Genomic DNA, 18,185 nt, shown 5'->3' with positions numbered 1-18,185 from the left:
CCCCCAAAAAAGAGTGATCCATATCAATGAGCGCATGTAAGAAATGGCAAGGATGTTAATGCATTGGTCAGATGTTAGGGAAAAGGTCCACTGGTCCCTGATTTGTGTTTTATTGCGCCGCTCACGCTCTCGGCTTGACGTGTCCTGCTCTTTCTCACAAACACAGAGTAATTGGATGAGGTCGAGCGGCTATAGGTGGGGTGTGGAAGGCATATTGCTATCGAATACTGTGTGTGTGTGTGTGTGTGTGTGTCACATCTAAGCCGACGTGCCTCACACATGTGCAGTCAGGCGTGTGATGGTCAGACTTTTAGAGTTAGCATCAAATGGGTAACACGAACAGAGGGGTTCAACATTACAAAGCTTTGCCTAGTCAGGCACACCAAACCATCCAGCCAGACCTGTACTTCACTGGAAAGAGAGACTTCTGGGAGTATGTTTGGGTTGGCATTCTTCCAGTAAAAAAAAAAAAAAATTATTTTTTCATGTAAACCTACTATAACAAACAGTGCTCACATCATAACCATAGGCACCAAGAACATGCAAAATGGACAAAAATTGTGGTAAATATTTCTTCATTTTTTGATACTTACACATGGGGTTGTTTGGAGTCTTCGTGTCAATGTAATCGTTAAACCTCTTGAGGAACTCTGTGTTGTTGGCGTCAGGCTTTAAGTCCTTGCAGTAATCTCTGTTGGCAATGGAACAATTCTCCAGTCATACTGAGTAAAAGTTATGTTAGAAGTAACTTTATAAAAAGTTGTCTGTGCCTTCTTACCTCGGTGCAATCAGTGTGTAGCCATATTCATCAAACTTGTCAGCCATGAGGCTTTCAGAAACTGCGATAAGTATAAAGTAATATGAGTTTTCCCCAATAAAGGTTCAAAATTAGCTTCAAATCAAAATCAAATCAATTTATTTATATAGCAGGTTCAGAATAGACAAGTTAATAAGAGTCACTATATTGAGATTGAGATGAGATGTTCCATCTGAGCGAGACTGATACCTCAAAAAGGTGAAAAAATTATTATAACCTTCTTCCTTATTTCATATGTTTTGAATATTTTTCACGTTCACATGTTTCAGGTCATAATACAAATTTTAGACTAAAATAAATAACCAGAGAAATTACAAAATGCAGTTTTTAAATGATGACTTCCATTACGAAGGGGTAAAACCTATCCAAATCTACCTGGTTATATGTGAAAAAGGAATTGCCCCTCTTATTAAACATGAATTAACTGTGATTGACTAAATTTACCAAAATTAAAAAAAGCATCTTGATGATCCTCACGGGTTTTGATAAAATATTATTTGAAATGAAGAGATTACGTGCAGCAAAACTAACACAGCATTTCAAGGGGTTCTAGGAGTGCTTTGCTGTTCACGACCTGCACAGGTTGCAGTAATGGAATGATGAATTCTGCTCTCTACCAGAAAATCATGAAAGAGGCATTTTTTCCCATGAAACTCAGGCACACTTGAGTCATGCAACACAGCAATGACCCAAAGCACACCAGCAAGTCCACCTCTGAATGACTAAAAAGAAATTAATTAATTTTAAAAAAATGAAGGTTTGGGAGTGGCCTAGTCAAAGTTCAGACTTGTAGCAGAAGCACTTCATTATAGTTCTCGTTGTCAAAGGTGGCACAACCAGTTATTAGGTTTAGGTGGCGGCTACTTTTTCCACTTTTTTTAGGTTTGCTTTTTTCCCTTAAAAACTGCATTTTGTATTTATTTATCAGGTTATCTTGTTTTAAATGTATTAAACGATCTAAAACACTGTATGTCTTGGCAATGAGAGATAACAGGTCTCTTAAAAAAAGTCCCCACAATGAGAAGGTTGTGGGTATGTCAATGAAGACAGTCACAAGTTTGATCATCCGCAGTCTGTTTTCTCTTTGGTAGCTTTCCATTTTCCTTATTCCCCCTGACTTTGTTTACATTTGGTATTTTAATTTATTTTAAGTTTGTAACTAAAAACTCCTTGGTTAGGTTTAAGGTAAATGTTGTAATTTGTGTTGAAATATGTCCCTTCAAAACACTGCATGCTGAAACACGTTTAGACTTTCTTTAAATACGAGAAATTGCTGCGAAGCGTTACAATTGAGAAACTTGTCTGATTATCGTCTATGTTGAGTCACAGCTCAGTTTCCAAGGAACATAGTTTTTGCATCTGTCAGGACACCAGCAGCATCGACACAAACACACCATTTGGTGTTCTGGTAATGATAAGGGGCTGCGATAACTCATACAGCTAGACTAACTGAGGCAAAAGTTGCGTTTACAGACCGCAAAGATTCAAATCTTGCACAAACAGGTGAAAATCAGGTATAAAGGCAAAAATAAAAATACACCAGAACAGACTTGGCCAGATGTGCCGTATAAAAGACCGCTAAGACTCGGAACCAGAAGGAGAGAGATGAAAGTAAAGGAAAAAAATACTTGCCATTTTTCCCTGGAGTGGAAAAAATCCCAGCAGAGACAAAGTGAATGAACAAGCGAATCATCCCCCAGGGAGGTAAAGACGAGAGGGAAAAGAAAGGGGAAAGAAAAGACAGGGTAAAACCACAGGGGTCAAAGGTGACAATATTTTATTCACAGAACGAGTCCTGAATAGAAATATTGCATTTCGAACTAAAGGTTTTTAGCCCTTTGGATGCAAATGGAGACAGCGCTGATGGACAACACAAAGAGAGGCTTAAAATGCGGTTTCTAAAGTTAGGTTTGATATGTGTTTTTAGCGTTAGGATTAGCATTCTTCTGGCGATAGCATAAATCTGTGGAGTTAAAATACTTCTGTGATGCATTTGCATTAAAAATACGGTGCATTGAAATGAAGCGGGAAATATATGCCGCGGATCGTAACCTTAATGTTTAACCTTAACATTTTTCTCTGTTGATTATATGATGCAGCAGAATTTCTCACGGCGACACGGCTGCTGCTTGTCCTCTTTGGTGGTCATGGTTGGGGAATAGCTGCACCCATGTGGTTTTTCTTTTATATTCAGTCACTGCTTACTAATCCCACAAAGTATCCAGTAATGATGGATAGCAGAGAGATTTGGGAAATGAGGAATTAATTTACTTTTTGGGCTTTTAAATAAAAAATGTAATAAAAACCCTTGGCTTGTTTTGTGAGCTTCTTTAAAATGCTAAATTCATTCATAGTAACTCTGGATTTCAGCATAAATCGATCTCTCATACACAAACAAGAAATAAAAATCTGCACCGACTTAACAAATGCGTGATAAATAGATGAGGGAATTGGGAGATTATGGTTTGGACTTGAACTGTGTTTTTAAACTGACATTTACAGTGCTCTGACTCTCTGAAAAGGAATAAAGCAGACAAGCCAGGCTTCAGTTTCAGAGATTAACGATGTTCTGCTGAGACTTTTGGATTCGATGCCTGCAAACAAGACAAAACTGATGACAAAGCACACAGAAGGGCAGACAGAAGAGGCGAGGCTTCGTGTGTTCAGAAGTATCCTGTCTTTCATTAGGAGTTATTTAACAAGGTTGTAAAAATCAAAGTGAGTCAAAAAGGAGAAAAGTGAGGAAAACAAAGACTCACACTAACTCATGTTCGGGGTACAGACTCACAGCTTTCTCCTTTATGGTTTCACCTTTAAATAATGCAAACATCCTGTCCTCTGTTCTTCCTGCTGCAGTAGGTTAGTGCCAAAACCACATCTGAGGGCCATTGGAACAGGTGGGGGGTTAAATACACACTTGCACACACAGACCCGCACACACTGTCTGCGCCGCACTGTGGGTCCACATTGCATGCGAAGCACTGCTTCTCAGAGCAAATAGCAGCTTGATTCAGTGTCACAGAACTGTCATTATTAATCAGAAACCAGCATACGAAGGAAAACAGATCATTAGAACAAAATGCTTCCGTCTTTGTGAGTCCGCCGCATCAGACAGAGTGAACCAAAGGAAAAGACGTTACATCCAAAGTCTGCCGGTGATAAGAGAATACAAAGAATACAGGGGCTGTGAGGCAAAAAACAGGAGGAGAATACTTGCCCAAAAACGCTGCAGGGGTCCAACACACCAGGAATGGTCAAGAGTTGAAGAAGGCAGGAGAACGTAAGAAGGGAGGACAGTGAAAAGATGAGGAGAGGAAAGAGGGAATTGGGAAAAGAGAGCCGGAAAGGAAGTAAGCCAACAGGGTTTACACAATATTTTATTCAAAGGGAAATTGAATAAGAATATTGTTCTACGAAAGTGCCCAACAGTTTAAGTAATCAGTTTGTGGAAAGCACAAAGGGGCAGTTTAACAAACGTTATGATATGTGGCAAAAATCTGTTCATTCAGTCATCTTATAAAAGCTTCATTTGATTTGTCTTGAGGAACAAAATGGTTTTTACATTTACATCTAAAGTGGAGCTCTTATTGTCATTACCATATTTCTATTAGTTGACTCTATTGAAGAAGCTTTGCATGAATTACAACTGAAAGAATTCTTATTTATGGTCCTTTTACCTCACACTTAGACTTGGTGGAGTTCCTCAGTTAATCTATTCCCTTTCCTTCTCTGTAACTTAATCTGATTGGCTGCTGCTTAAAAAACAGAAGGTTTAAACAGCAGGTGGGTGGGGCTTCAATGCTCAGAGTTACAGTTGCAGTGCACCTGTGACCATTTTTAATATGACCATTCTCTTTTATAGATCCTGAGGCTTGTAGGGATTAACCTTCACACACTGACTTGATCATTAAACTGATCATGGGCAGGTTCTTCTTTCATGGATAAACACATTAAAAAAACCTTTTTAAGAAAAACAACAACAACAACACATTTTTAAGTGTGTGTGCACACTAATTTCAAACTGAATTTTCACACTAACAGCATCACACTTTAGCACAAAAGCAACTCTGCATTAATTTAATTTGTTAGAATCAAGCTAAATTTGTTCTATTCTGAACTATTTAATGTTGCTAGTGTGTGCAAGGTTACTCTGCAATCAAAAACTAATCACTGTAATGAAAAAGAAATCAACTGTTATAACTTTAAAACTTTCAGCCAATACCAAAATCTCAGATGTTACAAAAAGCCCTTCCAAGAGACATTTTCAAACTGTCCACATGTATGATTATTGAAAGGTGATGAAATATAACAGACTGCCAGAATCCAGCAGGCTTTGTGTCTTTCCTGAAATAAGAAGTGTGCTGTGGTGGCCTAGAAGTCTTAAAATGTGTTTTGACCAGTATGACTGTAAGGTTTATGTAATATATGCAAAATCAAAAGTAATATTGCATTTACAGGATCCACAAATGCCCACTGAATGCAGACTCTAACCAGGCATGGCTCCAACCTAGCTGCAATGAATATAGACACACAATAAAAATGTCCTTTGAGTAACACTATAAGTCAATGACATCTTTTACTAGTGGGAACAGACAGATCTTAAAAGGGACATGACGACAATGCCACACATATGGACACTCTGATCTGGTGTATATCATCTCACGACTGAGCACAAATGTAGAAATACCCTCTTGGTAATACACACGGGCAGGCTCACACACGCTGAGGTATTTGGCTTTAAATGAAGTGATGAGTACTATATGTGCCAAACGGGACACTGGAGCCTCTCGTCCCGCTTGTCTGGTGACAAAAACTTTGAACACCACCACAACTGAACATGGGTTTTGCAATAGATACACAAGTGACAAGTGCAGGAAAGGAGAGAGCATGTAAATGAATTATCTGTATATATATTATCTCTGTGTGAGCAAATATGGGGTGTGCTATAAGTGATGAATAGGAACTATAACGAGACACACAAGTGTTTTTTAGCCCTTACATGGAGAGCATTGATGTCACTGGAGAATATTAGCAGTCATTTTCCACCCACTGCCATGTATTTACTGTCTGTATATATAAATGAGTGGAAAACCTTGAATAGCAAAAGAGACTGAACTGATTTAGTGTGGCACTTACATTTAGCCTGGGTGATTGTGTCGCCAATTGTTGCACGGATGTAATGCATGCTGTACTCGGGCAGGACTAGGGCCAGGCTGCGAGAGGACAAATGATAAAAACATGACATTTTGCTTTGGAAAAAAAATCCTCAGTCTTCCACCACAAATCTTTCAGCAAGGCTTGCAAAGTATTTTTAGCAGGAAGCATAATTTACCAGTTCACATGCAGTAAGCTGCGCAGACACTAGCCACTCTGGTTTTCCAAAAGTTTATTCCAAATTGTGTCTGGATATTGCCCTTACCACGGATCAATTTTAATGAGCACAAAACAGAATTATGACTATGTAAAGTAGGAATGCAAAACATGCACGAGGTTTAAAAAGCCTACCATCTGCATGCACCAAATCTACCGTCGCCGAAATCATATTCAAAATATTTTGCGTACCTGTAGTCAGTCCCCTTCACCGGCGCAAAGGTGTACATCCTCTGACCTCGATCGATGTAACGCTTTAGGCAAGAATATTATGACTATATATATATATATGTGTATAAGCTGACAAAATGACCAAATTATCATGATCACGCATCATCAAATAAAATTACCTTATCTGTTGATTTCAGCAGTGTAGATATAGTCGCACTTCCTGTTTCACCTTGAATCATTTGCTTTCTTATCTGTTGACCAAACATTACAAATAAATGATACTATAGTGACACGTCACTTATTAGGACTCATTTGATAGATGTCCAGGGGGCCAGATTGGAGTCTTTTTGGATCCAGGCCATATATTTGGCAACCTTGTATTACAGTTTATCTGATTTTGATGTGACCTCCTGCAATTATAGGAGTCAGAGAAATGTGTTTTTCAAACCTGCACTTTGATGTCATCCTCAATCTCTGCATCTAGGAAATCCAGTGTTACAGGTTCATGAAACTTGGCGGTCTGCGCAGAAATGCGAGCAATTAGTGTTGCGTACCAAAAATGTTGGCAGGGGGAAAAAAAGAAAAAAAGAGGGAGACTAGTAATCATCTCTTACTGATGTATTTCCAAGAAACTATTTTGATATTTTGCAGTCTTATTATGAAATAATTTGCTGTAATCATCTGTAATCAATTTGTGCATACAACATTTACAAGAAAATGCATATCTCAATGCCGCCCGTGTTGCCTCGCTTCAACAAACACCATCCTGGAGCCATATGGCTGACTTGTGTATAATAAACAAAGAAAGTCAGCCAAATAACACAGTCAGTGTAGAAATCCAAGCAAACATCCTATTGGCAACAGAAATGACTATAGCAGACTGGTAAGCAAAGAAAAAAAAAAAAAGAAACATCTCACATCTGATACACAGAAACACAACCTTTCTGCAAAGGTTCATCCTGCAAATGATTGCTAAAACTCAACATAAGTGATCCCACAGGCTGCAAAACCATAACAATAAGCCTGTTGATAATCAGGAATGCCATTTTTCATGACTGTTTGACTGGCGTTATGACCATCTAATGGTTTTTAACGTAAGAAGCAAATCTTTGGAGAAACAAATCAATTTTTCACAAGTTCTGCCTACCTGTGGGTTCAGATTAGGATGAAGCAACACGTATCCATTTGGATCGATGGCAAAGTAGTAGCCATTTGGACCAAACTAGAAGAAAAAAAGAACAGAGGAGCAAATGTCTGTGTGAAAGAGGACTGCAACTAATAATCAAATGTAATATCTACCCTATTAATACACAGGATCTGTGTGTCTTTATTTGTGTTGCCCTTACAGTGTACTGAGGAGTCAGTCTCCTGATATCATCCAGGGACACATCTATCGCCATAACCCCCAAGATAAGCTGGTTTTGAGGTTTCTAAGAGAAAGCCATAAGAAAGAACAGTTAAAAAAAATCACTGCAAGAACTCCTACTTTATATCCTGCTGCTCTTTTTGGATGAGTCAAGTCCCTTTGTGCATTCTGAACAATTTCAAGGAAATGGGGTGCAACAGAAATCTGGACAGTTTAATTCCCAATAGTGTCACGTGTTGCAATGAGTCACTGACAAGGCATTTCCAGGCTTGTTTTCAGTCACAGTGGAGGTAAGCCCGAGTCCTTCGAGGTAGACATGTGACCTCATCTTGAAGCACTTAGCTACCGGATCATTTCTCACTCTGATCTGCAGTTTTGATCTCATTTTGATTTCTGTTTTACGACATGCTAGATTCTCTTCTTGTGGCGAGCTTCGGGGGACCACCGCATCAACAGAGGATGTAAGTTAGAGCCACAAGAGAGCAGAGGATAAAAGTAAAGGATGAGACTGTAATTGTATGTTTACTTTTTGGTCTGGTAAACTTTATGGAGTATCCCAAAACCACAGACTTAAATCCTCTCATGGGGTCAAAGTGTCAGGCATACAGTACATTTATTTTGTGAGTCAAATGCAACAAAGAAGGATGTAAAAGAACACAGAATGAATAAGTTAAGGCACAAAACAAAAGCAGGCGAGAATGATTTAAGTGATTTTTAAAAAAATGGTAACATAGGAGTCCAACAGTGGTTCTGGATACCTTTGAGCCTATGCCGGTTTTGTTGAAGACAGGCAGCGTTCCAGTGATCACCAGGCCAAGCTCCTGCAAGGTTAAACAGGCACAGTTTAAACACAAGTCGCTCCCAGGTGTAAACAAAAGCAATCTCATAATTCTAATCTCAGGTTCACACCATGATATGCTTTACATACAGGAAACTTATTGGTGCTAGTGGTTAACACATAAGCTTAAGAAGTAAACAGGAAAAGCAGTCGGCATAAAAAATAAAATCTCTCAAATCAAACATGTGGAGGTACCCACTGTGGTGACCCCTTTTGATTAAAGGAGTAGGTCAAGGTAGACTTTAATCATGCTAAATGGCCTGTCTCACCAATCTCACCGATGTTTGCTGTATGTCTGGGGGCATACCTTTACAACCACATTGACTGTTGTGTCAGGTGTTCAAATGAAACCCAGCTTATTTGATTTTAGATTAAGGTAATTTGGAATTGTATTTACACCTACACAAAAATCAGACACAATATGAGAGACAGAAACAGATGCTCTCAGAAGATTAATGCTTAGTGGTGTCTAACGCAGTCTTAGCATATGATATCAATGCCTTACTGCACGTCATTTTCTGTTTTTGTGCAATTTTGTAACTTGTATGTCAATTTTGTATGCGTTTTATATGATCCCTTTTTTTATACTGCTTTAATGACTAGATGTCAGATAAAATCCAGGATGTCTCCAGTAATAAAAGACAGATATTTCCAGCGCTGACATGAGGTTAATAGTGTTCCAAACACTGACAGTAGCCAAACCAGTTGGCTCACTTTATCAGTATTCTTATCTGAATTTCAACTGGGAAGTAAATCTTAATGACTTAACGGCCATGATCTTCTTTATTTTATTATATTTTCTTTTTTTATCAAATAATGTTTCGCAAACACTACTTCAGCAGAGTTCGGCTGAGCAGGATGACACCACCATGTTTAGTATAACTAAATAAAACGTACTTATCTGAAATTCTTCAGAAGACATAAAACAGATTTCTTCTAATTCCAGAGCTCTACACAAGCACAGAGTCTCTGCTTCCACACTCTTTCAATGTAATGCAATGCATTTTGGTTACAACACTTAACATACCAAAGCATCCAGGTAGACGTTAGTCCACTGAACCTGCTTGGCCTTTTGTTTAGCTTTAACCATAGGCCTGCCCAGAACATCCAGGTACTCCTGCCAAGAGGATGAAGGGAAGAATATTACTTTTGAACCTGCACATGAGGCATTCTACCACAAGAGGGCACAGCACACAAGTGGTTAAGTAAGCGAGGTGGGACTTTGACATGAAAGACAGTGCAGAAATACTGCATGAGCGTGACTGAATGTGTATTTACCTGAGTATTTAGCCGAATGGCACCTATAGATGGGATCTCATAGTAATAACCTAAGGAAGAAAAATATTTTTTAAATTTTATAAACAAAAAACAAACAACCCCCCCCCTCCCCCCAAGAAAAGAAAAACATCTTGATATTGAACAGCAAAAAAACATGTTAATAATCATCCTCACTCCAGATGCTGTGTAAACGCTAAAATTTACCACTTTATCATCTAGTCTCCACCTGGTTGCAATTACCTACAATTGACCTCACTGACAAGTACTGGGTTGGACTTTTCCTTCATAACTGCCTTAAATGTTTGTGGCATGGGTTGAAGAAGGAACTGGAAAATGTTTTAAGGTAGACTGACATGATAGCATCGCACAGATGCTGCAGATTTGTCAGCTGCAAAACCATGATGTGACTCATCCATTCCACCTTCCCAGTCCCAAAAGTCCTTTTATTTGAATGATCTGTGGTGATTCTGGAGGCCATCTGAGCTCAATGTCGTGTTCAAGAAACCAGTTTGAGATTATATGAGCTGCTGGAAGCGCCCATCAGAAGATGGGTACACTGGTTACTAGTAATTGATATGATCAACATCAATATGCAGGTAAGTTATGACATTTAAACCATGATCAGCTGATACTAAGGGGCACAAAGTGTGCCAAGAAATGATCCCCCACACCATTAGCAGCTGATACAAGTTAAGGTGGATCCATGCTTATATGTTACTTAAATTCTGACTCTATCATTTGAATAGCAGCAGAAACTGAGACTGATAAAACTCGGCAGCGTTTTTCAAGTCTTCTATTGTCATATTTTGTTCGTCCCATGTGAACTATCACATCAGTTCTGTGTTTTTAAACCACAGAACTGCTGCTCTCTGAATATTTTTTCAGATCGTTGTCTGTAAACCGCAGAGATGGCTGCCATAGGTGAGAAGTTTCTCCTGCTCTGTATTTGTATGCACACTTGTGTCCCTCTGCCTGCCTTCTTCCTGCGATCATCATCATGGAACCTTCAGTCACTCACATACCAGGCTGATCAGAAGGTTGGTAGTTAAATTCCTGGCTGCTCCATGCTGCATACCAAATATCCTTGGGCAAGAAAATAACCCAGAGTTGTTCTCCAGCTCATTCATCAGATTATGAATGTAGCGATTGGTAGATAGGTATGTCAAGTATGTTGATTTTCCTGCCATGTGATTTGCTGATTAGATATTTGTGTTAAACAGGTGTAGCTAATAAAGGGGGCAGTGAGAGTATGCATTTAAAACCTTGTTGTTACAATAAAAATATGTTATTACAAAGGTGTCACAATGGTACCTATAGAATATATTTTATACTACAGAGGAAAATTCAGGTGAATGAAACAAACGTGTCACAAGCTCTCTAAACCTCCAACGGACCCTGTAATGTACCTTTATTGTTGCAGGCCATCGACTGTATCGGCGCCTTGTCGTAGTTGTGTTTACCTACTGAAAACGTAAAGACACGCACCTACGAGGAAAAGACGAAGCAATCAAATCAAATATTCTAAAAGGCTCATTCTGGTATTTCACTCTGAACATTGTAAAAGATTTTTTACAGGCTTACGTTTTTTTGTGGGTTTTCAAGTTGAAAGATCTTCTCTGCTCTATCCTCTCCGCCATCAGTGAAAAGCATAATAATCTTGTTACAGTTGGCCCTTGAGTAATTCATCTAACGGAAACAAGGAGATGGAAATAAAACGAACCACTATTTAACCAAGGATAAATAAAAACAGCCAAAAGAAGACGATGAAAAAAGAATTCAACTTGCTGCTACTGTTAAAAAAGATGAAGAGGAATTAAACGGCAGCTCTGATACTAATAAAATCAAACCTGCAATATCTGAAACAACCAGAGGAGGTCGACACATACCCAGTATTCAGGAGAAGCCCACTGGGATTGAGTTGTTAGTGTGTCCTACAGTGTTTGCTGTCATTATTCTTACAATTATTATTGAGCACTATGTAAGGAACAATAGCGTATAATGCAATTTAACGCAAAAAGCTCAATGCATCAACCAAGTATAACCCTAAACCAGGGGTGTCCAACTCCAGGCCTTGAGTGCCACTGTCCTGCAGGTTTAAGCTGATTCAAATGGCTAAATGACCTCCTGAACATGTCTTGAAGTTCTCCAGAGCCCTGGTAATGAACTAATCATTGGATTTAGGTGTGTTGACCCAAGGTGATATCTAAAACCTGCAGGACACCAGCACTCGAGGCCTGGAGTTGCCTACCCCTGCCCTAGACACACGTTACCTGTTTAAGCTGTTCAAAGGCCGTCTCAAAGCCAGCTGTGTAATTGGTGCTGAGATTCGCAGTGATGTTCTCCACAGCGTTTTTCAGTATCTTCTTGTTCCTTACATTAGCCTGCACAAGGTTCCCAAAGCACGACACATTCTTGGCGACATTTTGGAACTGGAGGGAAAAGGTAAGGAGGGATGACGGGAAGTGCAGGGAAGACACTTTCACATATTTTCTATTAAATATGTGGCTCCCCCCCCTTCATTGCAGAACCATGTAAAGACACTTCAACATTCAGGATAAAAAGATTAAAGCGATTCCATTTGAAACAATATACAGTGATTACTGACATATGTCACTTGTGTGAAATGAAATCAGTTTTAATCAAATCTGGACTGACCGAAGGGAGCTATAGGAAAAGAAGAATTGGAAGGAGAGCAGGTAAGGGCATGAAACGAGTGGCATAAGGAGGTAAAAACAAAACAACAACAAAAGCTTTATTATGAAGGAATTATTTGCTTGAAGCAGAAATCACATTAAAAGGTTAAATTACATTTACACAGATTCACACGTGAAGTATCTTCATGTTAATTAATATTGGTGAATAGTTAATGTGGAGGAACAGATGGAACTCAGTCAATTAATGCACACACCTACCCGCCACGTGCACATGCACACATATAATCACACATACACAGAGCACGGACTTTGGTACATGGCTCATTAATGCCAAACATCTGTTTTGGACTTGAGTGCACCCCTCCAATCATGATCAAGTTCAACACTGGCACAAAAACAAACACTGAAACTTGCGCAAATATGAAAGAGGTGCAAAATAAATTCAGCTTTTTCTGTCATTTCAGCACTTTTATGGAAATCTATAAGTAGAATAGTATGAAAAACTGTTTGTCCCCTTCCTGATCACCTAGTGTTTTGCATATGTTTCAGATCATCAAACAAATTCTAATATTAGACAAAGATAGCCCGAGTAATATAATATAAAATGCAGCTTTTTAAATGATGATTTCATTGATTAGGAAAAAAGGTTCTCCAAACCTGCCTTGTCCTCTGTGAAAAAGTAATTGGCCCTCTTGTTAAATCATGAATTAACTGTGATTAACCACATTTTTTGGAAAGCTGAGTTCAGTTTCACTAAACAATCAAGAAATCACTTAAATAGAACCTGTCTGAAAAAGTGAAGCAGGCTCAAAAAAGCAACAAATCCCGCAACGATCTAAAGAAACGCCTGAGAAACAAAGTCACTGACATCTGTCAGTCTGGAAAGGGTTGCAAAGGGTTACAAATGTCTAAGGCAGATTCTAAGGCAGTAAACCACGCTGAGAGCCATTATACATAAATGGAGACAACTTGGAACAGTGGTGAACCTTCCCAGGATTGGTCGGCCGACCAAAATTACTCCAAAAGCACATCGATGACTCATCCAGGAGGTCACAAAACAACTCAGGACAACATTAACGAGCCGTAGGTTTCACATGTCTCAGTTAAGGTCAGAGTTCATAATCCAACAATAAGAAAGAGACTGGCCAAAAATAGTGAAAACCATTGCTGACCAAAAGAGCATAGGATCGTTCCACATTTGCCAAAAAACATCTTAAAGATTCCCAAGACATCTGGAAAAATATTCTGTGGACTAACGAGACAAAAGTTAAACTTTTAGGAAGGTCTGAGTCCCGTTATATCTGGCATAAAAGTAACACAGCATTTCAGAAAAGGAACTTCATAACAACAGTAAAATATGGTTGTGGTAGTGTGATGGTTTGGGGTCATTTTGCCTCAGGACCTGGAAGACCTGCTGTCGTCATTGGAACCATGAATTCTGCTGTGTACCAAAACTACTGCTGTCTACTAATGTGGCAATGATGAGTGGGACAAAATTCCTTCACAGTGCTCCAAAAGACTCATCGCCAGTCATTGTTGCAAATGCTTGATTGCAGTTGTTGCTGCTAAGGGTTGTCCAACCAGTTATTAGGTTTAGGGGCAATCACTTTTTCACACAGGGCCATGTAAGTTTGGATTTTCTTCACCCTTAATAATAAATTAAGAAACGGCACTTTGTGTTTACTTATGCTATCTTTGTCTAATATTTAAATTTGTCTGATGATCTGAAACATTTAAGATTGACAAACATACAAAAAAAACAGGAAATCAGCAAGGGGGCAAACACTTTTTCTCACCACTGTAGTTAAGGATTCTCTCTCTAGCTGAAAACAGGCTTGAACAACATGGAAATAATAGAAATGGCACATAAACTGCGAACAAACTACAGAAATAAGGCAGATGGCCACCCCTCCCTGAGCCTGGTTCTGCTGGAGGTTTCTTCTAGTTAAAAAGGGGTTTTTCCTTCATATGATGGTCGTATGATTGTTGACGTTTTCTCTGTTGTATTATTATAGGGTCTACCTTACAATATAAAGTGCCTGAGGAGGCTGTTGTTGTGATTCGGTTTTGTATAAATAAAACTGAATCGAACTGAAAGTTGTCAGAACACCATTAAGTATAACAGAGGTAAAGTACCCTGACTATTCTAGGCACATCATTTACAAAATAATATTAGGCTATTTACGTAGAAACATTTCAATCTGAGACAAAACGGAACAAAAACCAGGCAAATGACAAATTCTGTTATGCTTTTAGAACACTCGAGGCTTGCAGCTTGCAGTATCTGTTTCCAAATATTCAACATGTTGGCAGAAGTTTCAGGGCATATGCTGCCAAGACATTCATCCTCAAAGACACATGCCTACACACATGCACATGTACAAACTTCCTTCATCTAACTAATAATAAAGACCTGAAAATATCATAGAAACAGCAATAAAAAGCCACCAGCCTTGATACCTTGAAAATAAAGAAATAAACTTGTAATTGAACATAAGAAAATTTCAACTTTTTTACAATCTTGTTTCAGTTGACAGAGGTTTGACGGCATTAGGTTACAGTATGTACAGGTCTCCTAAGGCCCCACCACAGCACTTCAGTCAGGTTGAGGTCTGGGCTTTGATTGGGGCATTGGAACAGCTTCACTCATATTGACTTGATTCATAATTTTTTTGTGCTGCTGTGGAAAGAATTATTATCCTGTTGCATGATCCAGCTTTGAATACTTTGGTATACAAGGGAGGTCATGGTTGAGTCCTAGACATTAAGATGTCCAAGTCCTGTGGCTGCAAACGAATCCCAAATCATCACCCCTCCATCACCATGCTTGTTTGTTTTTTGCCATACATTATAGCCAAACAGCTCCACTTAATTCTTATCTGTCCAAAAGACAAACTGCTGAAAGATCTGCTTTTATTGAGGTGGTTACACTTGCAGATCAATTATTCAAGAGCATTTGATTAGTGGCTCATGGCTGCTACTTAACCTCTTAAAGCCTAAGGAAGCAGTAAAGGTATATCTAGTTTGTCACAAGACTCCTTTGTAAACTCTCCATTTTACATGGCATTAAGTAGAAACAACAAATTAAATACATACAGAATAAAGACAATGTTAAACTAGTGACTGACAGATAAAGCACATACAGCATACCAAACAGATGGATGCATTTTAAGATTGTTACTTATTGAATTAACAGGAATTTTGAACTCTAAAATAATTGAGAAGCCTTTGGTTTGCTGGTTTGGTTCCACTTTCCTTCCAGTTAGTTAAAGCAATACTTTCTCCCTTCAAGAAAGCTTTCCGTGAATCTACTAGAAAATTAGGAACTATATGAAATAAGAGAGTCCAAGTATAAGGCATACATGTTCCATTATAAATGGTTAGATGGCAATTAGCTGTCAGCCATATAGAATTTGGTCAGAAAGGTGTGTGATGTGAGGCAACACCCTTAGTCGCCATGGCAACATTCTGGGAAAGCCAACTTGAAAAATCGATTAGACTTGCACATATCTAATTTTTAAGCTTCAAAATGCAGTCTACAGTTTACAAACTTCGCTGGATTTGATCAATATACCTATTACACTTGAGCCTTATTTCATTAACTTCAAGGGCCTTTCTACTTAGCTGATATGACAGCCCCAAACCAAATGTTCAGCTGAAACCGCTGGTTTATTAGGGGAAGTGGAAGAAAATGTAATTAAGGTTTAATATGGAAAGAAAACTGAAACATAATGGGTATTTCCTACTGTTAAAAGAATGTGAAGGAAAGGCAAAGATAACAATGCGGATAAAGGAGATTTTAGACAGGACCAGAAGACTTCCGTGCCTAAGCAAGTGGAGCAATTCATTCGACTGCAGCAGAGATGCTTGATCCCAGGCAACCAATCTGTAGTATAAATGCTACTCTTATAAACCCAGGTGATTTATGTCCACGCTGAACATAGAACACATTCAAACTTAAGTATGTGATGTGAAACTAAGTACCTGCGTACCTCTTAATGCATTGACTTGTAAGGAAGAAGCTTACATTACATCCAGTCTCTGGTTTGCTTAGTCCAGCTGAAAGCTATCTGGGCCCTATCAGGACAAAATCTTGCCAAAGCTAAACACAAGCTGTGTTTTAGCTGTCCCCACACAGGCATAGAAATGGGTTATCGATCACTCAGAGTTAAATAAAGAAATTCTCTGGTCAAGCTCTGTTATCTTTAATGAATCATCATCATAAACAGCACAGGTAGGTCCCACCTTTGACACCTACAGTAATCACTTCTATCTGAATAACAAACTGTTACAGTCGGAGTTACAATAAGCCAGGCTCAGATACTGAGACACAGTCTGACACTTCACAACTTATATACTAACTTTATAATTCTGCATCTGGATTTATGCCATTTATACAACAACAGACTAATAGAGTTCCACTGCTCATGTGAAAGACCGATGCTTGAGAAAAACATGGCTCAAATGCTTTCTGGCTGAAACAATCTTTTGCAATTTTCTAGTTACTTTCTTTGGATTTGATTTTGGATATTTTCTCCTTCACACAAAAAGATCTACAGAGAGATGTCTCTAGAGCGCATTCCTCTACATCACAAAAGATATTAGCTCACTACATACGCCAAGGGACAGACAAAAACTGCGTTTGAGGGTTGCCTTTAAGCAGCCCTGCCACAAAGGGTCCAAATGAAGTTAGGGTGTTTGCATTTAAGCCCTTATCACAGCTAATATAATTGTCTCCAATATCTCTTTGGGACTACTCAAATTCTTTCAGCTGGGGGACATTATTAGTATAACCCTTTTCAACTGTGTTATTTTTCTTTCCACAAGTAATATCTGTAGGAGGAAGAAAAGCTTTAACTGACCAGGCGATGGAGCTCTAAATGATGATGGATGAATATTTCCCCTATCCCCATGGCAGTAAAGCTTTGATGCCTGAGAGTCCTACCGTATTTCAATTGGGCAGTCGGGCAATTTCCACTACATGCCTCTGATTCAAAGTGAAATAAAAAAGAAAAGAAAAAAAAGCATACTTTGATTCATCAAACTTATCCTGTGGCCTTTTGCGGCTCGCCCAAGCTGTGTTTTGTGTTGTCACATATAAAATACTAAATAAATATACACACATACACACACCGTATGTGTCAGATAAATGAGCTTACAAGCATGCATGCATCCACGCACGAATGCAGCCACAATGAAGATCTATCCATGTGTCGTCCATGAAATTACTAGAAAGGCCGCTGCCATGTTTAGACCAATGACTCGATCCAGGCCAAGGCTGCTTAAACAGCCAAGCCACCGCATTAACAAGAAGTCCGCATTAAGATTCATCACTGCGCTTGCCTGGAAATTCATTCATTCATTCATTCTGAACAGACAGATGATGAGATCAAAGCATTAGCTGTGTGAGTACTCACAGAAACCACGTTCACAAAGTCATCATCCGAGAGGGTCTCCAGCATCTTGCTGACAGATATTTTGATGAGTTTGAGCGTGAGCCCCGACACGCTGCCGCTCCTGAAGATCAAAAACGGAAACAAACTTTGTCTTAGTTACGATATCTATCAGAATAATCAAGTATTAGAAATTCATCTTCTATTTTGTAAAAGGGGCAGTAAAATGTTCTTTTAACATAACTTCATGTTTCCAGACAGTGGAAAAATGTCAGTCTTAGTTTTGCTGGATCTCAGT

At 38.9% G+C, this 18,185-nt stretch overlaps 1 protein-coding gene across 5 annotated transcripts in view; it reads right to left on the bottom strand.

The window, feature by feature from the left end:
• The window catches only part of cacna2d1a (calcium channel, voltage-dependent, alpha 2/delta subunit 1a), a 100,095-nt gene that overhangs the window by 25,051 nt on the left and 56,859 nt on the right, over positions 1-18,185 (bottom strand). For 2 of the 5 annotated variants that reach the window (XM_005930258.2, XM_005930259.2), the window contains exons 10-26: positions 17,912-18,011; positions 12,111-12,269; positions 11,422-11,526; positions 11,247-11,325; positions 9,841-9,890; positions 9,590-9,679; positions 8,483-8,545; positions 7,705-7,788; positions 7,506-7,580; positions 6,807-6,878; positions 6,538-6,609; positions 6,380-6,441; positions 5,954-6,030; positions 4,035-4,043; positions 2,450-2,458; positions 779-839; positions 594-691 (exon numbers count right to left, since the gene is read on the bottom strand). In XM_005930258.2, coding sequence (XP_005930320.1) covers positions 594-691; positions 779-839; positions 2,450-2,458; positions 4,035-4,043; positions 5,954-6,030; positions 6,380-6,441; positions 6,538-6,609; positions 6,807-6,878; positions 7,506-7,580; positions 7,705-7,788; positions 8,483-8,545; positions 9,590-9,679; positions 9,841-9,890; positions 11,247-11,325; positions 11,422-11,526; positions 12,111-12,269; positions 17,912-18,011 — 1,265 coding nt within the window. The remainder of the gene's footprint in view (positions 1-593; positions 692-778; positions 840-2,449; positions 2,459-4,034; positions 4,044-5,953; positions 6,031-6,379; positions 6,442-6,537; positions 6,610-6,806; positions 6,879-7,505; positions 7,581-7,704; positions 7,789-8,482; positions 8,546-9,589; positions 9,680-9,840; positions 9,891-11,246; positions 11,326-11,421; positions 11,527-12,110; positions 12,270-17,911; positions 18,012-18,185) is intronic. The other 3 variants (XM_005930261.2, XM_014336133.2, XM_005930260.2) reach the window with 2 other exon arrangements.

The sequence above is a fragment of the Haplochromis burtoni genome, unplaced genomic scaffold (genome assembly GCF_018398535.1).
Source record: "Haplochromis burtoni strain Fernald_Lab_line unplaced genomic scaffold, NCSU_Asbu1 Contig_131, whole genome shotgun sequence".
NCBI classification, from domain to species: domain Eukaryota; kingdom Metazoa; phylum Chordata; class Actinopteri; order Cichliformes; family Cichlidae; genus Haplochromis; species Haplochromis burtoni.
This window is presented reverse-complemented; position numbering and strand designations above follow the sequence as displayed.